At 53.3% G+C, this 27266-nt stretch overlaps 2 protein-coding genes across 6 annotated transcripts in view; one reads left to right on the forward strand and one right to left on the reverse strand.

Annotated features, from left to right (window-relative positions):
* Nucleotides 1-27266, forward strand: part of CDPF1 (cysteine rich DPF motif domain containing 1) — a 376436-nt gene that overhangs the window by 252700 nt on the left and 96470 nt on the right. The window lies entirely within an intron of this gene.
* Nucleotides 2887-26404, reverse strand: TRMU (tRNA mitochondrial 2-thiouridylase). 5 transcript variants are annotated; one of them, XM_050805926.1, is made up of 11 exons: nucleotides 25881-26404; nucleotides 23442-23607; nucleotides 17332-17438; nucleotides 14213-14335; nucleotides 10387-10559; nucleotides 8726-8779; nucleotides 8570-8636; nucleotides 6565-6665; nucleotides 4596-4740; nucleotides 4153-4235; nucleotides 2887-3384 (listed from the first exon to the last, which is right to left on the reverse strand). In XM_050805926.1, exons 1-11 carry the CDS (start codon nucleotides 25960-25962, stop codon nucleotides 3220-3222), a joined length of 1266 nt encoding a protein of 421 aa, XP_050661883.1. In that variant the 5' UTR covers nucleotides 25963-26404; the 3' UTR covers nucleotides 2887-3219. The 5 variants fall into 5 exon arrangements, with proteins under 5 accessions (XP_050661883.1, XP_050661884.1, XP_050661887.1 ...); XM_050805927.1 differs by lacking the exon at nucleotides 25881-26404 and adding an exon at nucleotides 14429-14618 and having other exon boundaries at nucleotides 23442-23470; XM_050805930.1 differs by lacking the exons at nucleotides 17332-17438; nucleotides 25881-26404 and having other exon boundaries at nucleotides 10387-10500; nucleotides 23442-23537.

A 27266-nucleotide genomic window follows, 5' to 3' on the forward strand; every position in this document is an offset into this window, starting at 1 on the left:
TTCAACACACGTGGAGAATTTGGGGGTCCCCCTTCTCCAGCTCTCTCCTTGCTGGAACTTGCCTTGCATTTTCTCACTTATGGGGTCCTTTTCTTGTTTTCTCTGTCCAGAAAGATGGGTTTCTCCCACCGCTCTAGCCACCTGCACTGTCTCACGCTTCCACCCAACAGGGCCCACCTTAAGGAAAAGTAGTGACAGCAAAGAGAGAAAAATGGGAACCCCAACCCTCTCTGGTCCACAGTGCCCCCATTTCCCAGGCCTCTCTGGAGTTGTTGTCCTGGTGCTGGCTGCACAGCACCGCAGATTAGGGCCACCCTGGGTCAAATCTGAGATAGAAAAAACAACCCATGAACGCCCCCGCGCCTGAGGTCATTTTTCAAGTTGCTTTCTCCTCAGTTCACCTGCTAATGTTTACATCCCAGAATGCTTGGTGGCTAACGTGATAGAATATTTCTACCTCAGCCCCAAAGCCACGATTAACAGGAAAATACTAGAAGCATCTGAGAGAGAGAAAGCAGTCCAGGCAGCCCAGAGCAGGCCTGTCAGCCAGGCCAGGATGTCCACGTGAGGACCACGAAGTGCTCCGTAGAGCCTCCGCAGCAGACCGCGATGGATGAGGGCAGAGCAAGCCCCTCTGTGATCGTGTCTGAACAGATAACAGCACAAACACCGTCCAAGCCACGGGACGTCGACTCCCCCAGCCCAGGTAACGGGTGACTACAGCTGCTTCAGTCACAGCTTCAGCCTCGCCCTGGGCTCCCCAGCCTGGAGACACGGCTTGTTAAGATCCCCTAGGAGAGTCAGGCAGTGGTTCATGTCTGTAATCCCAACACTGGCTGGCTGAGGCAGGAGTTCAAGACCAGACTGGGCAACACAGCAGGACCCCATCTCTACAGTTTTTAAAAATTAGCTGCTAAAAATTAGCACAGTGGCTCATGCCTGTAGTCCCAGTGCTTTGGGAGGCTGAGGCAAGATCACCTGAGGCCAGGAGTTCAAGACTAGCCTAGACAACATAGCAAGACTGTTTCTAAAACAAAATTAAAATTAGCTGGGTGTGGTGGTGTATGCCTGTTGTCCCAGCTACTTGGGAGGTCAGGGCAGGAGTGCTTGGGCCCAGGTCAAGGCTCCAGTGAGCTGTGATCACACGACTGTGCTCCAGACGGGGTAACAGAGCAAGACCTTGTCTCTTGAAAAGAAAACAAAAGAAACATCCCCAAGAAGGGGCTTGGGCCCAGGCAAGGTTCCGGCACAGGACAACATGGGAGCCAGGGACTGGGGAGAAGCCAGGCTCAAGGTGTTTGAAACCGGCTCAGGGCCTTGGGAAGGAGCCTCCCAGGTGTGAGGTGAGGGGACACTGTCCTAGGACCTGTGTGTCACAGATTATCCTGGAACAACATGGGGGAGAGGAGAGCGAGGGCTTTGCTTTCATTTGTATTACAAGCAGGGAGTAGGTATACAAGCATCCAGCTGTTGGCCCGGAAGATGTTCCCCCACCATCTTCATGGACAGGTGTGGCAAGTGGCTAAGGCCAGGCCACTGGGGGTGCCTGTGCTGGCAGGAGGGGCTACCTGCCTGCCTGCGCTCCTGGGGACCCCCAGGTCTTCAAAAGGTCATCTGAGGGGCACAGCCTCTGGAGTGTGCCAGCCTTGGGTGCTGGGGAGGGTAGGAAAGAGGCCAGAAGAGCAGCCCAGAGACTTGGCTCCCTGGCCAGCAGTTTCTGCTGAATCTCTGAGGCATTGCACCAAAGCCCTCCAGAGTTGGCCAGTGGCCTTATGGGGGCGCAGGGCAGGCAACTGTGCATGCTACAGAGAGGGGAGCACTGCCAGTCAGGAAGCGGTCGCCATGGAACCTGGGGACCCAAGGGGCAGAGGCAGGTTTGTGCCCCTGCTTCCTCCACTGGCCGACACGTAGGCCCTGAGGCTGGCAGGACGGCAGAGCCCGCTAGAGACTGGAGAGGGCAGCCTTACCCCTGCTGGCCTGGTGCCCACACCACCTTCTGCTTGGCTGCCCCTCCTCCCTCCTGCTCATGTTTCTGTGACCTGGAAGGGTTCGCCTAGGGCAGAGCAGTAGGCCCCGCAGGGGCTCTCCCACCCTCAGTTCCCAGGATGGAGGCCCGGCCACAGCCATAAATCAGGGAAACCCTGAGCCCAGGGAGGCTCCGTGCCGGGCTGAGCCAGCAGAACAAAGGCGGCGCTTTTAGCTCAGCCTCCGTGCCCAGCTGGGCCAAGGATCCCCAGGAGCCTGCCTGGTAGAGCTGGGGCCTGCCCCTGGCCAGGGCAGCACTGACCCCGCGCCCCCTGCCTCCCCGCCCCAGCCCAGCAAGGGCCGCCGCTCCACCTCAGGCCCCGTTTCCTCACCTGGCCTGTGGAGTTCTGGCCCACTCCTCACCCTCAGGACACTCTCTGCTGCGTGGGGGGCCTAGGCTAGAAGGAAGGGTGCCCCAGGTCAGGGGACACCCAGTGGGGAGCTGGGAGGGAAGGGGTCAGGATGGACAGTGGGTCCCGTGGCAGCCCCCACCCTGACGCACCAGCAAGAACTCGGGGCATCTGGGCAAGGCCCTCAAGACGCACCACCCGGCTGCCTCTGGAACCTTCCCACCCAGAGAAGGGGAATGCACCTCTGGTCCCCACAGGAACCTGTCTCGAGGCACCAGCAACACGCTGAGGCTCCAGCCCAGCAAGAGGAAGGGAGCCAAGGACACTGGTCAGTGTCCAGGACCAGGGACCCCAGCCCTAGATACAGGGGCAGAGGATGGAGCCGCTGGGACCTCAGGGAAAGGAGCGCAGGTTGCCGTGGCAGCGTCTGCAGTCCACCTGCCTTTCCACACCAGGGGGTCAGTGATGTGGAGCCCCCGGGCCCCAGCAGAGGCAGCGGTCAGACTCTGTGTCCTTGAAAGAATGTTTATTCCACGCCGTCCCTGCAGCTCCCCCTGCAGGTCCCCTCGGTGTGCTCTGAGGTGGGAAACCCTCCCTGGGGGTGGTGAAGGGGAACTCGGGCCACCCCACCAGCCAGCAGATGCTCTGGCAGCCAGAGCCGCAGCCTGGAGGTGAGGCTCTTCCTGGGGCTCGCCGAGGCCCCTGCAGGCTTTTCGGACCCTTAACCAGCCTGGCTTCCTCTGCTTTGGGCAGCAGTAAGCTGGGCCCTTGGGGACCTGGACTGCTCACCAGCCACCCAGCCCTGGGCCTGCTCTCCAGGTTCCTTCTAGCAGCTCCGTCTCTGTCAGGGCAAGGGACGCAGGCCTGGGCCGTCTTCTGGGCCATCACTGGGGTTCTCGATGGCCACCCCACCTCTGTGCTGGCCCTTCTGGAGGGTGTAGGCGGACGGCCCCAGCCGCAGGATCTTCCCGCTGCCCAGGCACTCGTCCCCCTTGTAGAACACAGCAAACTGTAGGGAAGAGAGACCCTGGCGTTAGGGGTGCCACAGGGAGCCAGCCCAGGGCAGGCAGGGGCAGAGTGGTCCCCTCTGGGCCTCGGCCCGTGCTCGGAGCGCCAGGCGGCGGAGCTGCCAGGGGAGCAGGGGTTCTGCTGCTGCTGAACAGGAGAGGAGGGGCCTGGGGCACCCAGCAGCTTCACCAGGGAGGGTCTTCAGGGTCAGGGTACCTCTCCCGAGTGGGACAGTCACAGGGGCCACTCCAGGGACTGGCAGGTCTCTGAAGCCTTTGGGAATGTGGAGCTATGACAGGAGGTAGCATGGTGGCAGCCAGAGGATGCTTCCGCTCCCCTCAACCCAGGTTCTCTCCCGCCACCTGCCCCTGGAGAGCCCTCAGGCCTGCGTACGCCAGGCGCCCATCCTTAGAGCTCCTACACACTCAGCCCACAGGGGCCCCAACCCTCTGCCTCTTTGAGCGCAGTCCTCATGCCCCTTCCATTTTCTGTCCTCGCTTCTAGGGCCCGGGCAGCAGCTGAGCCTCTCAGGGCCCGAGGAGGAACTGGCTGGTTGGTGACATCAGAGTGGAAATCCTCTCACAGTTGTCACTGCGGGAGGAGCCCCCAGGGCAGGTCTGGTGGCACTCTGCCGTCACCAGCTGTGTGACCCGAGCACACCCTACTTCTGGGCCTCAGGCCCTTCCTCTGTAACCCAGGTGCCCTGGTATGGTGAAGAGCAGTGCAGTCCTCCTGGAGCACAGTGAGAGCTGGGCTCACCCCCACTCACCTGTCCTGTGGTAAGGGCATGCACAGCCTGCACAGCTGTCACCCACACGGTGCCATCTTGATTGAGGGTCAGCACGCAGGGCACTGGGTAGAAGAGAGGGGCCCTTGGAGGGGGCACAGGCCTTGCCTGGTCGACCTCAGACCTCGGGGCCCCAGGGAAAAAGGAGCCCCAGCCTGGACTCTGGGCGCAGCAGAACACTGCGGGACAGTGTACACTCTTGCTTCAGCCCCACACACTGGGGCCTGCCTGCATCTGCTCCCAGCACCCCCAGGCCTCACTCAGGGCAGGCACAGAACACGGGAGTTCTGAATATTTTAGGTAATCACCAAATAATCTCCACAACGGGACTTTCCTACCCCAGTGTCTCCCATCCCTGGCCCAAATCTGGCCTCGGGAAGCTCAGCTTCAAGGGGCCCGTCCTCAGGAGCCCTCCTGTCAGTCACCTAGTGCCATCTGGTGGCGGAATCGGAAGTGGCACTCCATCATCTTATCCCGGACCAGCGCTGCAGGCGGCTCCTCCGTGATCCAGTGCACGCGGCTGGTCCTTAGCAGGTCCCTGTACAGGGCTGGGTGGTCCCTCCGGGGGGCCTGCAGAGTGGAATGCAAAGGTGGGGACACCGAGGGGTACCTCACCCCAAGGCCGGCCTCGGTGTGGTCCCTGGGAACAACAGTCCTACCAGCACACACAGGTAACAGTGCCGGCACCACTCGCAGCGCTCCACCACAGAAACTCATCACCGGCTGGGTCTTTGAATCCCCATTTCACAGATGAGAGACTAAGAGGCAGGGGTGAGATCCGAGCCCGTGACAGTGAACGCTGCAGGTTCAAGTCTGACTCAGGCCCTCCACCTGCAACCACCTGTGGGGCACTACCACGGCCACCCTTGAGGACTGGATTCTCTATTCACAGGGCCACAGCGGCCAGCCACACCTCACGCTTTTCTTTCAAGAAGGCCACCCCAGGAATCGCACCACCCCCCAAATAGCTGAGGAGGAAGGAGGGACTGGTAGGTGCGGGCTTCCCGCAGCTACCCTGGGACTGGCCCTGGTATGGAGGGTCCCAGCCACCCTAGGTTGGTTCTGAGGCCCCTGCTCCCTGTCACCTCCTGGGATTGCGCCAAGCCCCGCCCCTGAAGCAGGACAAGGAGCATGAAGTTAAGGGCTTTGGGTTCTAGGCAGGCAATGAGACCTGTCCAGGGACAGGAGGCCATTGGTAACCCTTCTGGTCTTCTCATAGCAAACTGAAATCTAGATCATTTAATTCACTGGCAGCCAGGCTTTTCACCCCACAGTCTTCCTAGAAGGAGATGTCTTGGAATCGGCGGGTTGGGCCTACTGGCACCCCCTGCGTCTAAGAGAAGGCGCCCCAGCGTTCGTGTCAGAACACGCGCCGGCAGCCAGGGCGCTGAGAGTGGGCCTTCTCAGCTCTGTGCGCCAAGGTGGAGGCTGGGCCATTCAGGGAAGAGGCTGTGCTGAACACCGCCAGCAGCATCCCTGGCCTGACCCACAGATGCAGCAGCACCCGTGCCCCTGCCTTTCCACCCAAGCCGTGACAACCAAAAATGCCTCCAGACACTGGCAAGGTCCCCTGCAGGTGGGGTGAGCCTGCCCCTGCTGAGCAGCCCTGCTTTGAGGCCAGGGTCACAGTGGTAAGGGCCCCGCTGTGGTGGAAGGCTCAGTTTGATCCTGGCTTGGCCATCTGCACCTGGCTCATGACAACTCACTGGATCCTACCACGGCGGGCACTATCCTTGGCACTGAGGCCATGCCCTCTCCACCGGATGAGCCACCCAAGCTCCGGGTCTCGCTGTCCTCTTTTGTCAAATTGGATAAACTTTGTGTACAAGGGTTCAGTGATGATTAAGAGGCCAGCACACAACAGGGCCTAATGAATACCTTAAAACCCTCCTGCCGGCGGGGCGCGGTGGCTCAAGCCTGTAATCCCAGCACTTTGGGAGGCCGAGACGGGCGGATCACGAGGTCAGGAGATCGAGACCATCCTGGCTAACACGGTGAAACCCCTTCTCTACTAAAAAAAAAAATACAAAAAACTAGCCGGGCGAGGTGGCGGGCACCTGTAGTCCCAGATACTCGGGAGGCTGAGGCAGGAGAATGGCGTAAACCCAGGAGGCGGAGCTTGCAGTGAGCTGAGATCCGGCCACTGCACTCCAGCCTGGGCGACAGAGCGAGACTCCGTCTCAAAAAAAAAAAAAAAAGAAAAAAAAACCCTCCTGCCACCATGGCCAGTCCCAGGAGGATGCAGCAGGAAGGCAGGGGACCAAGGACAGGAACAGTTAGTCACAGGCTCCATGAAGCCACGGCTGCTGGAGGCCTTCCCAAGCCCTGGTCCGTAAGCACTGCTGGCCCTGCCAGAACTAGCCCCAGTGCTGTCTCAAGGGCCGGCCCACTCACCACAAACACATTGCCCTTGACGCCGTCCTTCTCTACCACATACCAGGGCTCTCTCAGGCCACCGATGTTCGCTCTCTGGCCCAAGGTATACAGGAACCAACCTACAGAAAGACAGTTTCTCCATGACGCTGGGCAACAAGTTCCATCCCACATGGCACGCCTCTCATGAAGGCAGATGCTGGGAGGGCAACCCAGAGCAAGCCCAGCTCACTAGGAAGCTATGATTCTCCAGCCACCAAGGCCAGCCCTGACCAAGCACCTGGGCACCTCTCATCACTGTCCAGGCCTGGGCTGGACACAGGAGCCAGTGGCCACCGAGCAGGTACTTTGTACCCTAGAAGGTACAGGTTCCAGCTGTAGGAGCCCCTGACTCTAGGCCCAGGCTGTGGCTGGGTGCTCTGTGTGACTCTAGGCCCAGGATGTGGCCGGGTGCTCCGTGTGTGACTCTAGGCCCAGGCTGTGGCTGGGTGCTCTGTGTGACTCTAGGCCCAGGCTGTGGCTGGGTGCTCTGTGTGTGACTCTAGGCCCAGGATGTGGCTGGGTGCTCCGTGTGTGACTCTAGGCCCAGGCTGTGGCTGGGTGCTCCGTGTGTGACTCTAGGCCCAGGCTGTGGCTGGGTGCTCCGTGTGTGACTCTAGGCCCAGGATGTGGCTGGGTGCTCTGTGTGACTCTAGGCCCAGGATGTGGCTGGGTGCTCCGTGTGTGACTCTAGGCCCAGGCTGTGGCTGGGTGCTCTGTGTGTGACTCTAGGCCCAGGATGTGGCTGGGTGCTGTGGGTGACTCTAGGCCCAGGATGTGGCTGGGTGCTCTGTGTGTGACTCTAGGCCCAGGATGTGGCTGGGTGCTCCGTGTGTGACTCTAGGCCCAGGATGTGGCTGGGTGCTCTGTGTGAGCCAGGGGCCCTTCTTGCTGAGCCCATGACATAGCTGCGTGTCTAACAGTGTCCATCTCATATTAGCAGTAACTGCATCAGGGCTACCCCCAGCCCCTCTGTGCACCCTCACAATGTCACAGAGCAGATGGCAAACTCACTGCCTCCCTCCCCTGCCGTGGTGCACACAGGCAGAGAGAACCTCATGGGATTTACCACGTGGCCTAGGCCGGCAGCCTTCTTCAGTGAACTGAACTGCAGGTGGAAACCATGAGTCATCCAACTGGCTCCTGCTGGGGCCAGGACTGGCAGATACATGGGCAGTTCTGCCTTGCAGTTCTGTCCCAGGCAAGGCTGTTACCTCAACCTGTCTCAGGAACGCCTAGCCCCGGCTCAGCTTGCCCTCTCCCTTCCACAAGAGGTGGAAGATCTCCAAGTGCAATTCGCCGCGAGGCACCACCTACACCCGCTCCCCTGGCCAGTCCCACAGCTCAGGCCTGCGCTGCGTCAAGACTTGCCTGATCATCACGCCGGCTGGCACATCCCCACCACTGTACTAACCCAACAATGGCTGCACTCTGTCCCCACAACAGGACTGCACACTGCTGACTAACTCAGAGCCTGTCCCCTGACACCAGGCACAGCATAAGCTCATGCAGGCCTCACCGCAGTAAGGGTCTGCACGTGAGCCAGCAGCACCCCAGCCAGCGCAGGACGCCTGATCCCATCACTGCATGTGGTCCTTAATCATTCAGATCATGCCATGACATCCCCCTTACTCCCTGAATCAGAGTGGAGTTTTGTGTAGTTTAACATTTTCCTTACACAGTAAGGAAATCATTCTTTTTACAGGGATTTGATACGTAACTCACAGAGTATAGTCCTTCCAAGTCAGAGGTGCGCTTTTCATGAACTCCAGCATTTCAGCTGAGGCCACATCTTGAAATGCAAGCCCTCATCAAGGCAACTGTTCCACCCTAGGCCATGCCTGCCTACCCCCGGCCACCCCACAGAGCCTTCTACGATTCACCAGCCAAGTGAAAGGGACGACGGGCACCCTGGTCTAGTCTCCCAGAGCTGAAACCCCACAGCTCCAGGCATTTCAGTTGACAAGTGGCAGAGTCTGCACCTCACCTTTATGTGTTCCCAGAACCTTATTGTCTTCTATGGAAATAAAGTGACCAGGTCGAGGCTGCAAATACTGGAAAACAAACATTTCATTATCGACGGAGATCCAGGCCCAGGGCAGAGACGCAGCCCCATCGCTTTGTGTCAAAGACCAGCACTGACCTGAAGAAGGAAATGTTCAAAATTCCTCTTCCCGATGAAACACATGCCCATGCTCTGAAATGAGAAGATGGCAGCCGTGAGAGGACCAGAAGTGGGGGTGGCCCACACTGTACCCAGACATCCTGAGCGGGCCCCGGGGCTTCCCGGCCTCACCCCACACCTTGCTTCCAGGGTACGGGCCCAGCTGCCCACCAGCACCCTTGGCCACCAGTCACAGCCGGCGCACACAAGGCCAGGACCTTAGAGGACACCTCACTGTCTCAGCCTGCAGGGTATGACCCCGCGAGGCAGAACCTCACACCAGCTGCCCCGGGGAAGAAAGAAGGACCTGGGGAGAGACAGGGAGCAGAGGAGGGGCAGAAAGCAGAAAAGCCAGGCCCGAAGCTAAGGCCTCAGGGTAGGGCTCCAGGGGAGTCAGAGGAGAGGTGCCTTCCTCAAGTACATCTGCCCCAGCTGGGGAGCCTGGGCGGCGTGCACTCTCCACCGTGGCCCCAGCAGGGGCTGCATCGTTTACTCTCGGGTTTGTGTCTCTCCAGACTGCCCCTCCATCCCTGCAGCTCCCACCACAGAGCAACAATGGAAACGGAAGACTAGAGAGGAGAACGGGGGTGGGCATGCTCTTCAGGGAAGATGGCTCTGATGAAAGGTATGGCCGTTCCATTACCAGGGAGACAAGAAGGAGCGACAGCTCCCACCGCACCAGCCCCGGAAGAGGTGAGGCTCATCCCACAGCGCCCTCGCCCTCCATCCCCAAGTTCCTCCCACGGACTTCATCCTCGTTCCGCCAATGCTCTCTTTTTAAGACAAGTTTCGCTATGTTGCCCAGGGTGTCCTCACACTCCTGGGTGCACTCGATCCTACCGAGGAGCTGGGGCTACACACAGGCACCCCCATGCCATCCTCCTGGCTTCTCCTCGCCTCAAGGCCTTTGCACTGCCATTCCCTCATCTGGACTTTCCCAGCCCTCTCTGGGACACCGGATCCCCTCATCCTGCAGGTCTCAGGTTCCATGTAACTTCTTTTGAGGCTGTTTTTGGCATCTCCATTCCCTACTCTCAGACCCCACTGGTGCTTCCCGCCCAGGATCCTACACCTCCCTCCGTAGACATTTTCTAGGTTTACACTGATTGGCCTCCTGTCTGTGTCCCCCACTCGCGGGTGAGCTCCATGGAGGCAAAGATGGAGCTCTGTGCACGTCACCATATCCTCGAGGCCCAGCAGCACAGCGCCTGGAACAGATGGCACCGAACGAGTCTGTGCCGGGCGAGTGGATGACAGGGCACATCAGCGTGCAGACGGTGGCAAAGCACCTGCCCCTCCAGGGGTCTCGGTGCTGCGTCACACTGCCTGGCACTCACCTGGCAGGCAGGCCATCCTAAGAGCACCCCACCAGCTGCGAAGGCTGCGGGGAAAGCTGCCTATCACAAGGGTCAGAGGAGAGGAAAAAAGCAAGGAGTCTCCTGTAGGCTGCTCCCGGATGTCAGCAGAGCCCTGTACCGTGCGCCTGAGCAAACTCCTCCATCTATTGCTCCAAGGTTGGCCTTTGGTGTTAGGTCCTGGAGAAGGGGAAGTGGTACCGGACCCACAGGCCCAGCTGCTCCGCGGCCGTGCAGGCGGGAAAGGGAAACAGGCACTAATCAAAGGAAACTGCTCACTCATACCTCTTTCTTCTGAAGCACATGATGAAGTCTATTCTCAGCAGCGATTTTCTTTACAAACTCTTTTGTTAATCCCCCCAGAGGGAAGATGGTTCTCCTCAGGGCATCCTGGGAAACCTGGCTGAGAAAGAAGGTCTGGTCTTTAAAGCTGTCAGCTGCCTGGAGGAGTTTTACCGCTGCCAAGAATAAAGAACAAAAGACGTTGCAGGAATAAAAATAATGATACTTCACTTTCAACAATGTCCTTCTGTTCCCTTAGACAGACTATCCCTAGCCTGTCAGAAGCAGACAACAACATCCAATAGCAACTACTAGGGAAAAGACCGCCACTGGGTTAATGTAAGAAAAATTTGTACCTCCAAAAAAAACAAGGATTTTATATGACAAAGAAATTATTCCAGCTCATACTTCAGAATATAATATTTTCAACGATGAAACATCACATGAAAAAATGTTCTGAAGTGATATAAAAAAAAAAAAAAAAAAACACCTAAAATAAATTCAGCCAAATCTTGGAAAATGGAGTAAGCTAGCCGCTTGCAGAAAATTCTACTGACAGCGTCAGCTGTGGTTTCTTCCAACAACCACAGGATGTGTTCCTGCCACGGTGGTTTCAAGAACTCTACACTCTCCAGGTTCACTGCTGGGCCAGCACCAGCAGCGTTCTACCTGTGAACACATTAGCTTTCTTGGTAAAAACATTTTTTGCTTAGAGTCTCAGCTGACATCTGTTAGGTGCCCCTGCAGTTCCTCCAACATTCCCTATGTGATTGTAAAGAGCCATTTCTGGCTTTAAGGCAATGGAGCAGAGGTGTGAGTAAACCTGGCCAGAACTGTCCAGTTCTCCACTTTCAAGTTCAGTGATCAATGGCAAAAAACTAAGACGAATGTCAGTTTTCTGGCTTCTTTCAATCTTTCTCATGAACTTCTCCTTTCGAGTTACACTCAGAGCACGCCACATGCCGTAACGGTCAGACAGCACATGTACCCTTCCTGGCTTGGCAGAGCCACGCGTACAGCACACACACTGTGTAGCTAGGGTTGTCCATCTGCTGAATCCCACGTTAGCCATGAGAGGGAGAATTCTCCTCACGTTACAGAGGGGAAACTGGAACCAGCCCGGTTCATTATACATGACTCGCCCAAAGTGATGCAGGTGGAGGCGGCGCGAATGGAGGCTGCCCAGCCTCCCAAGTCCCACTCCCTTACTTGGCAGGTACAAACAGCAGAACTGAGCAACAAGCGAGACTAAGTTCAGCCAACCAGTCGCCACGGAAGTAGGGCACTTTCCAGAGTCCACTTTTTCTTTTCTTTCTTGAGATGGAGTCTCGCTCTGTCGCCCAGGCTGGAGTGCAGTGGTGCATCTTGCTCACCGCAATCTCCACCTCCTGGGTTCAAGTGATTCTCCTGTCTCAGCCTCCAGAGTAGCTGGGACTACAGGCACGTGCCGCCACGCCCGGCTCATTATTTTTTGGTATTTGTAGTGGAGACGCGGTCTCACCATGTTGGCCAGGCTGGTCGAACTGCTGACCTCGTGATCTGCGCCTGCCTTGGCTTCCCAAAGTGCTGGGATTACAGGCATGAGCCACCGCAACTGGCCTCAGAGTCCACTTTCAATCCCAAACTAACTGCAGTCAAACACTGCATGTGTGTAAAAGCCTCAGAAAACTAGGAGCCATTTGCATTTTCTTCTAGTTCTGAGTCATTTTAAAACAAACTAAAAATCTATGATTTTCAAAAAAGCAAGGTGGTGACCCTAACTGAACTACTGTAGAGGAAAAGCACAGAAAGGAATGAACAACATTTGGAGGAGGCTGCCTGTGCTCGAGCCTGACAAGCCGGCGCCCGTGCTGGCTCTGCCAGGCCGGTGGTAGGACGCTGTGTGGGGGAAAATCGGTCTAGTCACAGGCTGGGCCTAGGAGCGCCAGTCTCAGGTGCTGACCAACCCTGAGCCCAAGCCCTCCACTGCCCCTGCAGGTGCTCTCCCCAGAGACCCAGGCCAAGCCAGGGCAACTGAAGAAGAATGAAATGGAAACCTTGAGTGTGCCTACCAAACCAAGTGAAGGCCAAGACATTGTGGCATCATCAGAACTCCCACACGCCAAACGCACTCAACAAAATGCATCCATCAGTACTATCAGACATTTCCTAGGGCATGTGGCCTATAATAAAGGTCGATGGCTCTGCAAGGCACACAGTGTTCTAGGAGGTAAGCAGACACATCTATTCAACATGGAAATTAACCCTCCAGCTCCTCAGGTCCCATAAATGCACAATTACTTGGTGAATTCCACCCCGGAGTTCCCAAGTGGCAGGACTCTGCATTCAAACCCATGTCTTCCTGAAATGGGGGGCTGTCTTAGGGGAGTGGGCTGCTATTCTCTGGGCTCAAGTTAGTACAGTTACCTGATCACCCTCTGGCATAAGGAAGGAAGGAGAGGAGGGAACAGAGGGTGGCAGACGACTGTTGGCACACTCAGGGCTCCCTTGACCAAGCACAGCCCCGCCCCATCGCTGCAGCCTTCAGGATAGGCTCAGCAACGCTGAGGAAAGAACTCAGCTGGGGCCTGACCCAGCAAAAACAGCAGGGGCTGGGGAGTGAGCAGAAGTGCACTGCAATCCAGCTCTGCCGCCCGAGATACCTAGGTCAGGTGGCTTCATCCAGGCCTCGGTTTCCTCATCTGTGAAACGGGATGAGAGCACACACCTCATGGACTGCTAAGAGGGGCGATGTGAAATGTGTGAGGCCAGGCTTGATGGCTCACACCTGTAATCCCAACACTTTGAGAGGCCAAGGTGGGAGGATCGCTTAAGCCCAGGAGTTCAAGACCAGCATGGACAACATAGCGAGACCTCATCTCTCCAAAAAAATGAAAAAGTTAGCCAAGTGTGGTGGGGTACACCTCTGGTCCCAGCTACTTGGTGGGACTCAGGTGGGAGGATCACTTGAGCCCAGGAGGTGGAGGCTGCAGTGAGCCAAGATTGGGCCACTGTCCTCTAGCCTTGTTGACAGAGACCTTATCTCAAAAAAAAATAAAAATTTAAAAAAGAAATGTGTGCATGTAAAGCCCTGCCCCAGCCCCAGCCCCAAATACCCCTGTTCCCTAGATGGCAGGACAAGGCTCCCTCCAACATCTGAATTTCTGGACAGAGGAGCAATGCTGCCCTACAGGGGTCCTACACTGATGGATGCTCCCTGCAGAAACACGGCTCTGAGCTCCACTTGGTTTTTCACTCAACAATGCAGGGAATTCCTCTTTTCTACATACACATGTACACCAGAACAAGCCAACAGCTTCCCAGCTCACTGTCTGCTATTGACTTTTTTCTAAAAAGGTGAAACCTGGCTCCCTAACACACATATGGCTACAAAGCCTGACTGCTGAGCCTATGCGATCCACAGCAGATCCTGTGCTCACAGCACATTAAAAGTCTGCCTGAACCGCATGCCCTTGAGAACTTATTGCTAAGTACAGGGCCTTGGCTAGACTGACAGCACCCCAATTATCACTGTCAAATATTTACCCAAATATTTTTGGAACATTCAAATCACCAACGCAGTGTCTAGAGCTGGATTATCAATATCTGATGTCATTTTCCACCAGCCCTCGCCATAGCCGGCAGGGACATCTCTTACTACCCAATCACAGGCCCTGAGGGGAAATGCCCTCTTGGTAACTGCACCTTTTCAAATGTGAATCCCATACAAGCTACTCCGGAGCACAGAGGGAGGGGTGGCCGTGATCCTCAGGCACAACCCACTGTCATTCCTCAAAAGATTTCACTCTATTCACAAGAATTCAGCTCTGATCTGGGCACTTTAACTTACCATTTCTAACTTCAAACCGATTTCGGAAAAGCCCTTCTGGCCTCTTAATGTGCTTCTGCTGAAAAACTTCTTCATCTTCCAGTGAAGTTCTTGCGTAGTGGCCTGTGGCAATGGCATCTGCCCCTGTGAGGTTTTTAGAACACAAGGATCGGGTTTTAGACTCAAACTTGCAGGCCTTGATCAGCATAAACCAAGGCACAAAAGAAGAGTACAGACCCCAAGTCTTTAGGCTGACGGGCTGCGCAATCCACTTTGCCCCCAAACATGGAGATCCCAGGGAACAGAGGCACACATCCAATTCCATCAAACAAGCAGCCTTGGACTCTGAAGCTGATACAATCTTGCTACTTGAAGTGTTACTGCACTTTTAAGAGCCTTTCCAAAGTTAACTTCTAGCTTAAGGAAACTGTATGAAATGCACAGAAAGATTTAAATACAAAATATTCATTTCAGGGTTTGTTATAATACTAAGGGAGGCCAGGCGCAGTGGCTCATGCCTGTCATCCTAGCACTCTGGGAGGCCAAGGTGGGCAGATGATTGCTTGTGCTCAGGAGTTCAAGACCAGCCTGGGCTGGTGAAATCCCATCTTTACAAAAAATACAAAAATTAGCCAGGCGTGGTGGCGCACACCTGTAGTCCCAGCCTCTTGGGAGGCTGAGGTGGGAGGATTGCTTCAACCTGGGAAGTCGAGGCTGCAGGAAGCTGAGACTGCACCACAACACTCTAGTCTGGGCAACAGAGTAAGATGCTGTCTCAGAAAATATATAAAATAAAATAAATAAATAAATAAGCACCAAAATGGACCAAAATGTTCACCACTGGGAGAATGTGAAGTGAATGACAATGCACTGCCGTAACAACGGGGGTCCTTACGGAGAATGTTTACTAACACAGGAAAACGCCTGGCACTGTTCAGCAGGGTGATGATGTAACACCATGATTCCACTGTTTTTACTGTAGAGAAACAATTGAAGAAAAATCTCAGGTCTATTCCTTTGATTCTGAGAGTGAAATTGTAGGTGTCATTTCTCCTCTTTTAAATTTTCTGTAATAAATATGTACTGTTTTCATCAGAGTGAAGAATCATATGCACACTGTTTCTTCTTTTCATATTACACAAAGCCAAAGAGCCTAACAAGGCGCATACGAGTCCAGAACCTTTTCATTGTGTAAAAATTCCAGATATTTGGGCCAGGTGCGGCGGCTCATGCCTGTCATCCCAGCACTTTTAGGAGGCCGATGTGGGTGGATCACTTGAGATCAGGAGTTTGAGACCAGCCTGGCCAATATGGTGAAACCCCATCTCTACAAAAAAAGTACAAAAATCAGCTAGACATGTTGGTGGCCACCTGTAATCCCAGTTACTTGGGAGGCTGAGGCAGGAGAATTGCTTGAACTCTGGAGGTGGAGGTTGCAGTGAGCTGAGATCGCACCACTGCACTCCAGCCTGGGTGACAGAGTGAGACTCCATCTCAAAAAAAGAAAAAATTACAGATACTTAGTTTGGGAGAGACTTTTATGAAAGGTGCAGCAAAATGGATTCCATCCTTAACCAACCACACTAGCTCACTGTAAACAGAAGACACAGCAAGAATTAACTGCTGCATATTAACGACCTGAAAAAGGCACTTTAGAAACACATGATCTCATCTTGACTGAGTTTCTCATAGAGAAAACAATCCACTTTAAATCTATGTCCTTAAAGAACAGCCCTTATACTAGAAAAAGTGCAGGATGCCCCTGAGAAGTGCGGTGAGTTCAGAAGTCCGGGTGTCATGTCCCGTCATCCTGTGTTGCATGGTTCATGCCTTTCATCCAGGTGTGGAAATATTCACTACAGCAGTTCCTTCCACAGCGTGCCTGACAGCCAGTCACCTAGGGGCTCCCTAAAAAGCTTTTGTGACAGAGAGCTCAGTGCTTCCGTTCCTGAACAGCTGCCTGCGCCTCCACCCCAGGAAACTCTTCCTCCTGCCAGTCCTAACTCTGTCCTCTGGTCACACAAAGAATGTCATCCTAACTCACACACTTGACCACTGCCACTATGACCCAAAGTAATCTCAACAGTTCAGGGAGGACATATTTCCGGATACCCTGAAAATAAAAATCAATTCACATTCTATCAGTCTGTCACTCTTTTCCTGAATAACGGACACGGTCTAACCAGGACAGACCATGGTGGACGCGTCACTCCTTCCCAGACATTCTCTGATCATCAGGGTGAGCTCAGTCTGTGCTGACTTTGACTAAAGACATCACACTACTGGCTCAGTCAGCCTGGGGGCACCCAAATCCCCCAGATTTTCTGCACATTCAATGGCAACCAAGCTAGGTCTTTCCAATCTTGTACTAGGAGAATGAGTGAACCTAGTTAGCAAACTGCATTTCTCTCTATTGAGTTTCATGTTTTTGGTGTTAGCCCAGTGTTGAAATTTAAGATTTTTCTTTTTGATTTTTTTGTTTTTGTAGGCATTTGTTTATTCCTAACTCCACAAACTTTCATGATCATCATCAACTCAGCTTTAGGTTGCTCGTATACTGAGTCTGCAAGCCTCATCTACATCATTGCTAAAAGCGCCGACGCTACTGGGCCCCTGGCTTACAATGGTATCTCGTAGCCACACACAGCAGGGTGAGCTGCAGTGGAACACAGCAAACCAAGAAGCCCGAGCCAGAACGTCAGAAACTCGTTATGGTGACTCCAATGGCAGGCGACAGGAAAAAGAACCTAAAATTCATAAATCATAGCCACAGACATCAAGAGGTGGTCTACACAAGCTATTCAGTATCAGGAGTTTCCACAACAAGAAAGTGGCTAGGCACAGGGGCTCACGCCTGGAATCCCAGCACTTTGGGAGGCCAAGTCAGGAGGATTGCTTGAGGCCAGGAATCTGAGAACAGCCTGGGCAATACAGTTGTGACACCATCTCCACAAAAAATTAGCCACGATGGTGGCACGCCTGTGATGCAGGCTACTCAGGAGCCTGGGGTGGGAGAATCTCTTGAGCCCAGGAGGTCAAGGCTGCAGTGAGTCATGATCGCACCACTATAATCCAGCCTGGGTGACAGAGTGAGACCCTGTCTCTAAAAAAAAAAGAAGTTTTAAACCCAAATTACTTACCAAGATTATCCACAGCATAATGAAAAAAGCAACTGAATTTGATGTGCTTGTTGCAAACTATGTCAGGATTGGGAGTCCTTCCTTTTTCATACTCATTCAAAAAATCACTAGAATAAAAGAAAATGACTTCAGTTCCAAGTGTGAAACATTCCTCAAAAAAACAAAAAAAAAAAAGTTCACTAAATTGCTTAATGTAGAATTTCTCCTTGTCATACCACAAGTGTAATTTTCTGCAAAACAGGAGAGCTTCAGTATAAAGCCACTGTCTTCGAACATTTGTTTATAACCTGCTGCATGGGCCACCGGACAAGGTGTTATTCCCTGCCGGCTCAGGAGCCACTGTCTCCGTGCAGACTCACAGGACCTATGGGGTCAGGAGTGGGGAGAGCCCCTGCCTCTGGGACTCCTCCAACACAGCAGGGCTTAGGTGAGGAAGAGAAGATGCCTGAGTGACAGTAGAAATGAAATCCTCTAGACTTCTGCTGCAGGGCTGTGGTGCTATGCTACTATACATTGGCTTTCTTCCACAGTTCCTGGCTTGCAACTCCCTTAGCCTGTTATTGTTTTGTTGTCATGCTAGGTGCGGTGGGCCTCAGGGACGGGCCTCACGGATGGGCCTCTGACCTCACCCGTTAGTCCTTTGCTGTCATGCTGGGTGCGGTGGGCCTCAGGGACGGGCCTCATGGACAGGCCTCTGACCTCCTGCCCTCCTTTCACTGCATCTTTCTTTTTTTTTTTTTTTTTGAGACGGAGTCTTGCTCTGTCATTCAGGCTGAAGTGCAGTGGTGTGATCTCAGCTCACCGCAACCTTCACCTCCCGGGTTCAAGCGATTCTCCCACCTCGGCCTCCAGAGTAGCTGTGATTACAGGTGTGCAGCACCATGCCTGGCTAATTTTTGTATTTTTAGTAGAGACGGGGTTTCACCATGTTGGACAGTCTGGTCTCCAACTCCTGGCCTCAAGTGATCTGCCCTCCTCAGCCTCCCAAAATGCTAGAATTAGAGGCATGAGCCACCGCGCCCGGCCCACTGCATCCTTTTCTTTTTTTGTAGAGATGAGGTCTTGCCATGGTGCCCAGGCTGATACTGAACTCCGGGCCTCAAGCAATTCTCCTGCCCCAGCCTCCTCAAGTGCTAGAATTACAAGCACCTACCTTTCTGACTGTGGGTCTTAAGACCCTCCCCAGAGACAGTCCCACTCTGTATCCCGGGAGAAGGAATGGCGATGTCATGAAGCCTCCATAAAAACCCAAGAGTACTGGGTTCAGAGAGCTTCTGCACAGCTGCACTTGTGGAGGCTCCTGGAGGGTGGCCCGAGGGAGGGTGTGGACACCCTTTCCCTATACCTCACCCGGCCCGACTCTTCATCTGTATCCTTTGCAACATCCTTTATAATAAACTGGTAAATGTGTTTTTCTGAGTTCTGTGAACCACTTCAGCAAATTATTAATAATCGAACCCAAAGAGGAAGTTACGGGAATCCCAACGGGAAGCCAGTGGGTGGTAAGTTCTACAGGCCCACACTTTCCACTGGTGTAGAGGGAGAGTCCATCTTGGGGACGGAACCCCCAACCTTTGGCATCCAGCACTATCTCCAGGTAGATGGTATTGGAACTGAATCAGAGGACACCCAGTTGTGTCCACGGCTTGGTGTATGGAGACAACCCCCCACACCTTTGTCACAGAAGCCTTCTTCTGTGAGGATGCGGCCATGGTGAGAGCAGAGGAGAAACCAGTCAGAGGTTTCCCCGCACCAGGGCTCCATGAGCCATTCTGCAATCTCAGCCTGGGATGCTGCGCCACTGGGCAAATACACCAAAAATACTTTCCTCGCGTGACAAACACACTTCTGAGAACAAGCAACCTCTTGGGTGCTTAAAGTGGATCAGGCCATCCTAATTCAGTGAATTTCTGCTCTAACAGACTGACTGAACATGAGAAAAAGATGCCGTGATACCAGCAAGACTTACATAGTCTTCGAGGATTCACTTCAAGAGGGTTATGACGCCTATTTTGGGAGTTTAAAAATGGGTGTATTTTTGGTATAAGTGATTTTTTTCATTTAACCTAAAACTCTCTATTAATCAACAAGGGTTAAAAAAAAAAACCAAGGCTGATCAAGAGGGTTGTTATGCAGACAGATCATGGATCTGCACAGGGTCAGAGGTTCCTTGGATATTTTCCACTGTAGCGGGTACCAAACTGTTTTCCTACTTCTCGCTCCCCCTAGAAGTTCATAAAAGCTCATGTTGTTCCACGTTTGCAACAACACTTGATGCTATTACACTCTTTCCATTTTGCTTTAATTATTAGAAAGTTGTCAGGAAGCTCATTAAACTATAAACTACTTAAGGTACAGTCTGTGTCTCTCTATGTCCTAGACCCAACAAGCTTTCTATATAACAGTCATCAATAAATATTGAAGAGGTCGAACATTTAAATCAGTTTCTGAAAAGACATACTGTTAACCCTTTCCTAAACAGCGGACGGGAAGGTGTGTCATCTGGCATTAGCAAAAACAATGGAGTAGCCTGGCCTCTTCTCTCACTGGAAAGAAGAGAAGCCTTTCCCGCACTTTGGGAGGGAGACAGCAGTTTAAAAGACTCAGCAGCTAAAACGTATCTGGACTCTGATCCGTGAAGGCCAGTGGGTCTTGAATGAAAGAATACGAAAGAAATTTCTGAGCTAGAGAGCCCTACGGGAGGAGTGAGTGTTCGGCAGGAAGACAGTGCCTCCACGGGCAGCTGGTACTGGGTGAGGACAGAGGGCAGGCTGGCTGGAGCCTGGGGCGAGCTCGGGGGCAGCCCCAGAGATGGGAAAAGAATTGCCTCCTCCTTTCAGTCTCTATCAAGCAGCGCCAGAAGGCGGCAACAAGCACTAGCCTGGAAAGCTGGGTTTTAATCCCAGCACTGCTCCTCATTTGCCATAGTATTCAAGTCACTCTTCCTATCTGGCCTCAGCTGAGCTAAACTTCAAAAACCACATCCACACGTACACTTTGAAAAAGCGGTGCTAGCAGGTGAAGTGTAAGCTCACTTGGATTCCCTGTTGTCACCTCAAACTCTACAGTACTCATGAGGAATCCCCTAAACCAGCTTTCCCCAGCCACCCAGCCTTGATCTTGAAACTACTGCTGATTGGCCGGGCGCGGTGGCTCAAGCCTGTAATCCCAGCACTTTGGGAGGCCGAGACGGGCGGATCACAAGGTCAGGAGATCGAGACCATCCTGGCTAACCCGGTGAAACCCCGTCTCTACTAAAAAATACAAAAAACAGGCCGGGCGCGGTGGCTCAAGCCTGTAATCCCAGCACTTTGGGAGGCCGAGACGGGCGGATCACGAGGTCAGGAGATCGAGACCATCCTGGCAAAACACGGTGAAACCCCGTCTCTATTAAATACAAAAAACTAGCCGGGCGAGGTGGCCGGCGCCTGTAGTCCCAGCTACTTGGGAGGCTGAGGCCGGAGAATGGCGTGAACCCGGGAGGCGGAGCTTGCAGTGAGCTGAGATCGCGGCCACTGCACTCCAGCCTGGGTGACAGAGCGAGACTCCGTCTCAAAAAAAAAAAAAAAAAAAAAAAAAAAAAAAAAAAAAAAAAAAAAAAAAAAAAAAAAAAAAAAAAATACAAAAAACTAGCTGGGCGAGGTGGCGGGCGCCTGTAGTCCCAGCTACTCGGGAGGCTGAGGCAGGAGAATGGCGTGAACCCGGGAGGCGGAGCTTGCAGTGAGCTGAGATTCGGCCACTGCACTCCAGCCTGGGCGACAGGGCGAGACTCCGTCTCAAAAAAAAAAAAAGAAACTACTGCTGACTCCTCTCCTCTCGGGTCTCCCACACACATCAGTCCCTAAGCCTCATCACACCTTTTCTCAAAGAAAGACCCTGACAACGCCCCAACACAAGCACAGCTGAAGTACTTATTAAAGCAGATTCCAGGGCCACACCCAGACCTCGGTCCAGGTCTGTGTTTAACAAGCACCTCAGATCTACTGCCCGGTGGACTTGTCCTCTGGGTCCAACAAGCCAGCCCTCACCTTCCACTCCCACAGTCCCTCCCCATGAAGTCCAAATCTGCAGCAACAGCACTTCCTGAGACTCTCTGCCTTTGGTCTTCTCCCATATTTATCCTATATTTGGCTGCCACACTCTTTTTCTTATGTCCCCGAGGAAACTGCAGATGTTTTTAATGCATTTATCATGCATTCTACAGATAACTTCCCCCAGGAAAATTCAGCCATCAGTTTTGCCCATGTTGTTAACATATACGGCACCCACATGTCATAGCATAGAGTCACAGAGGGTTCATGTTCAAGCTCTTCTGTTGATTCTTTAGGTGACTATAGTCAATTTACTGAATCTAAATTTCTTTTTATTGTTATTTGAATAGTTTTGGGGGAACAGGTAGAGTTTGGTTACATGGATAAGTTCTTCAGTGGTGATTTCTGAGATTTTGGTGCATCCGTCACCCAAGCAGTGGACATTGTACCCAATGTGTAGTCTTTTATCCCTCACCCCAGAGTCCATTATATCATTTTTATGCCTTTGCATCCTCACAGCTTAGCTCCCCAGACTCATCTTTTTAATAATGAAAATAAAAATAGCAGGCTGGCGTGGTGGCTCACGCCTGTAATCCCAGCACTTTGGGAGGCTAAGACGAGTGGATCTTCTGAGGTCAGGAGTTTGAGACTAACCTGGCCAACATGGGGAAACCCTGTCTCTACTAAAAATACAAAAATTATCTGGGCGTGGTGGTGCACGCCTACAATCCCAGCTACTTGGGAGGCTGAGGCATGAGAATCGCTTGAACCTGGGAGGCAGAGGTTGCAGTGAGCCAAGATCGCACCACTGCACTCTAGCCTGGGCGACAGAGCAAAACTCCATCTCAAAAAAAAAAAAAAAAGAAAAGAAAAGAAAAACAGCTATGTTTATTGACTGCTTACTAATATACCAGGCATACATACTATAACCTAATCTCAATTCTTACACTGAGGCATCAGTGTTATCCTCATTTTAAAGGTGAGAAAATTGAGGCTTAGAAAAGTCAAGAATCTCTTCTGGGTCTTTGTTAGCAGGAAAGAAAAAGAATTTTTTTCAACTAAAGAAACAAAGTCAAGTAAATTGCCCAGGGTCATATAATAAGCTACAGTCAGGACTCAACCCAAGGCTTTTCTGCCCCTAAAGGCCACTGAGGCAGGGGCAGCCTGTCCTGCCACATGGCCTGCTATGTCAGACGCCTTCAACAACCGCCTGACATTCATCGCAGTCAGGGCTCACCGGAGGACAAGCCCTACACTCCTTCCACTGCAGGAACAAAAGTCCAGCCAAATTTTACAACGGTCCTGAAATACACAATTGGCATTTCTTCTCCTCTTCATGCTGCTCTCAATACCCCATTTGGAGTGCCTTCTTTACTCCTTTGTTTCCAACCCCTCCACTGGCATGAAGCCTTCTTGATTACTCCTCTCTGCAAATTTCTCTCTCCTCTGGGTTCAGTGATTGACAGCATCACTGGTACTTCCTGCGTGCCACGCATCACTATCACCTCTTGTGAAGATAATGTCCTCCCAACTAGACCGCAAACTCCTACAGAACCAGGTCACAGTGCAGACATCTTAATGTTCCTAGATGTGGCACGCACCTAGCACACAGCACTTAATTATTGGGATTGTATTAGGTTTTATAAAAGTTTTTGTTTGTTTTTTGTTTTCAGAGGCACAGGCCATGTATCACCTAACTCTTTCTCAGAACCCCCTTAATGGCTGACCCACATAGCACACAGGCATTGGTGCTCACCTTCCAGGGGAGCCCTCAGCCTTAGCTCCCCTGCCCTACCCTAACTGGGCAACAGAAACAGCTCAAGGCCCAAGAAAGCATTAAAGAGACTTCAGGCAAGTGGCAAAACGACAGGAGTGAGACAGCTGGGTGTGCTGTGGCGTCCAGGCCTCGCTGCTAACACAGAGCCCCCAGGGTGGCTGAGGCCTCCTGCAGTCTTCGGCACCACCGTGGAGGGAGAGCGCTGGGCTGCACAGGCGTCTGGCTGGCTGACTACCGCGATCCTTTCATTGCAAGCACCCACAGTGTGAGGAGGCCTTCTTTGTGCTGTGACCTGCACTCACCTGAACACGTCGTTCCAATACTCCTTTATGTAGGACACTTGATGGAAAGGGATGTCTAAGATCTGGCAAACTCTGTAAGCATCTTCACAGTCTTTGTCGGCAGTACACACCCCATGTTCATCCAGCGAGTCCCAGTTCTTCATAAACACCCCTGTCACCTGGTAACCTGGCGGCGGGAAGAAGGTCAATTAAAGAAAATACATTAATCAACCTTCGGTAAAACGGCAGTGATTTCTGAGCTCTGAGAAGTTCCCCCTACGCTGTGCTCCTGTGCCTCTGTGCCTGGCCTGCCTGGCAGTCCCTGCTTTGCCATGTGGCTTCAGGGATCTGGTTTCCGTCTTGGTGCTTGCGTCCCCAAGATAAGAGAGGTGGTAATTTCTCATCTTTGTGTCCCCATCGATGTATCACCACAATGCCTAGCAGGAGGGGCTTAGCCAGTGTGTGTGGAATACACGAAGGAATAGTCAAAACTCAACAGAATTTTTCTTTTTTTTTTTTTTTTTTTTTTTTTTTTTTTTTTTTTTTTGAGACGGAGTCTCGCTCTGCCGCCCAGGCTGGAGTGCAGTGGCCGGATCTCAGCTCACTGCAAGCTCCGCCTCCCGGGTTCACGCCATTCTCCTGCCTCAGCCTCCCCAGTAGCTGGGACTACAGGCGCCCGCCACCGCGCCCGGCTAGTTTTTTTGTATTTTTTTTAGTAGAGACGGGGTTTCACCGTGTTAGCCAGGATGGTCTCGATCTCCTGACCTCGTGATCCGCCCGTCTCGGCCTCCCAAAGTGCTGGGATTACAGGCTTGAGCCACCGCGCCCGGCCTCAACAGAATTTTTCAAAGCACCATTCGGTTATCAGAAAAGGAAACTCTTCAAAAGTTATTTCTAGTTACCACCTAAGACTTAGATTCTAAGTCATCAGATATAAAGATAATTAAAAGTTTCCATATTTTGTAAGAGCTGTACCACTTAGTTTATGACCTACTTTCTACCTTGTCAATTGTAACAAAATAGTCACCCAAATATTGGAAAGGCTAACTTTAGCCTTACACCACCTTAGCAAACTACACAGGTGCTGACCCCGTATGAGAAAGCTGGTTCTTTTCGGCAGGCTGAATGTAATGAAAGGGCAAATGACTGATGAAGGAAGCTTTATATAGTACCCAAAGCAACAGAAATTTGATGACAAAGCTTTGCCAAAACTGCACCGTCACACGCAAAAGACCACCCCCATCCCAGATCAACCAGACCAATGTTGTCTACCTAACAGTCCAAAGCCCCTGGCATAGCATCTTCCATAATCAGGGCTAAACGTGCTCCAGGCTCCTCTCCTTCCATCTCCATCTGGCCAGAAACAGCCAACACTTGCAGGCCTCTGTGATTCTGCTCGAACTGCTGACTCTGCCGGGGGGGCCGCCTCCACCTCCAAGTCTCTGCTTAGTGACATCCTATTCTTCTTTCGACTTAGCTGAACACCTCCACCTCTAGCATGCTTTCCTCCACTCTCCCTTCCTCACAACTAGTTCTGCTTGTGGTCTGCCTACGCTTCTCTTTGGCACCTACTACCTACGATAATAACCATGGTTATTAACAACATAAACTAATAGCCACTTCTGTTTTCTGAGTACCTCGTATGTGCTGGGCACTTACTCATCAATACGTATTATGTCATCTAATCCCTCCAGTCACCCCGTGAGGCGGGAGTTAGCCGAATTTTACAGGGGACGGCTTAATTCACTCGCCCAAGGTCAGGAACCAAAGATGGCGCAAAGCAGAGCTCCACAAACGTTACTAAGTGAATGAGGCCTCCCGCGGGGAGCCACACAGGTGAAGTTAAACAAGCGCTCATTTCAGCGCTGGGCCCGAGGAATCCTAAGCACCCGTGGGGCTCCGTTTAGATGCCGGAAGAAATGGAAATACTTCTGGAGAAAACTTTGTCCTCCAGCGAGCAGAGAACACAAGAGACACTGAACAAGCAGACCCGCCGCGCGGCAGCTGTCCGTCTGCTGCTGACTGGGCAGGACAAGGACCTCCCACCTGGCGGCCACGGCGTGTGCAGAGGTCAGGCCTCCGGCCCGGCGATCCCAGCTCCCGTAACCAATGTCCCCGGCCTCACAGGCGAATGTAGACGCCGCAGACCCGTGAGAAGCCCTCCCCTCCCCTCCCCACTCCACCCCGGCCCGCCGGCTTCTCACTGGGGGTGGGCGCGGGTGGAGAGGGGCGCTGAACTGCTCCCAGGTAGTCGGAGCTGCCGTCGCGCACACCTCCGACTACACAGGTGGAGGGCGAGGAGCCTCGAAACCGAAGTCAGAGGACGGGGTGTCCTCCTGCTGACCCCTGCGCAACCAGGGGCCCAGGGAGGGAGGCGATCTGCCCAACGCCACGAGGGACGGGGACAGGTTTTCGCGGACACATTCGCTAGGGGGCGGGCGGGGGTCTCGGCCGCCTCACCTCTTCGCCTCAGCAGCAGCGCGGCCACGGCGCTGTCCACGCCGCCGGACAGGGCACACACGACGTGCCTCACCGCCTGCATCCGTCAGCCACACAACTTCTCCACTTGCCACTACCGCCGCTTCCGCGCCTTGCCGGAAGTCCCTCCCCGGTCGTAGGGTCCGCGCTAGTGGCCCGGCCGGAAGCCGCGGCTACGCGCTTGTGTTCCGTCCGGCCCTCCCTTGCCCGGCGGCTGTGTTTCCCGAGCACCCGCCTGCGCTCGCCACTGAGGCTCCACCGACCCGCGGGGTGCGGAGACTCTGTCGGGCCGCGAGGGGCTGGCTTTTCTTGGAGCCGCCGCCTTGCACCCCCCACCCGCGCCCCTTCCTCACTGCTCTTCTTCTGTGCTGTAAACCAAAAATAAAATTCTAAGCCCCGCAGCCAGCCGTTGGACCCTCCTCTAGGCCAGGGGCGTCCTAAAGGGAACCTGAACCGCGAGTTCAGACTCTGATGGGAAAAGCGGGGTGGGACCCGCCTCAGTAGACCCTCCTCCCTTTGGAATTCGGACCAGCATTAACGTCAAAACAGACTTAAGACTGTCTAGGCAGTAGGATACCGACGTGACAGATGGCAGGCCCTGAAAGATATCCAAGTATAGTGTGATCTCGGCTCACTGCAACCTCCGCCTCCAAGATTCAAGCGATTCTCCTGCCTCAGCCTCCCTAGTAGCTGGGATAACAGGCGCCCGCCACCATGCCCAGCTAATTTTTGTATTTTTAGTACAGACGGGGTTTCACCATATTGGCCGGGCTGGTCTCGCACTCCTGACCTCAAGGGATCTGCCCACCTCCGCCTCCCGAAGTGGCGGGATTACAGGCGTGAGTCCCTGCCCCAGGCCCAGAAAATCTTTGAATTCATGTATGACCTGGAAGCCTCACCCCACCTTCGAGTTGTCCCACCTTTTGGGAACCAATGTTACATCTTACATGTACTGGTTTATGGCTTATGTCTCCCTGAAATGTACTAAACCAAAAGCTGTAGCACGACCACTTTGAGCACGTGTTCTCAGGGTCTCCTGGGACTAGGTCATGGGCCGCCCTCACTCATATTTGGCTCAGAATAAATATCTTCAAATCTTTTAGTTTGACCCCAAGCATGCTCAGCACTCAATCCTTTAATGCCTGTGAGCTGCGTGGGGCAGGGGTTTTGTGTTCTGTCCACTTCTACTTCATGCCCAGAAGAGCCCCTGGCCCAGGGCAGGTGCTTCATAAACTCACTGAATAAAGGAAGGAGGAGAGAACGGAGGTCATCCCCCAGGGGTGATTGAAGCTGAGTTCTTCTCTAAGAGCACCTAGACACGCTCTACCTAAAGCACATGGAGACTTTCTGGACAAAGATGTTCATTTG

This window comes from Macaca thibetana, chromosome 10 (genome assembly GCF_024542745.1).
Source record: "Macaca thibetana thibetana isolate TM-01 chromosome 10, ASM2454274v1, whole genome shotgun sequence".
Taxonomy (NCBI): domain Eukaryota; kingdom Metazoa; phylum Chordata; class Mammalia; order Primates; family Cercopithecidae; genus Macaca; species Macaca thibetana.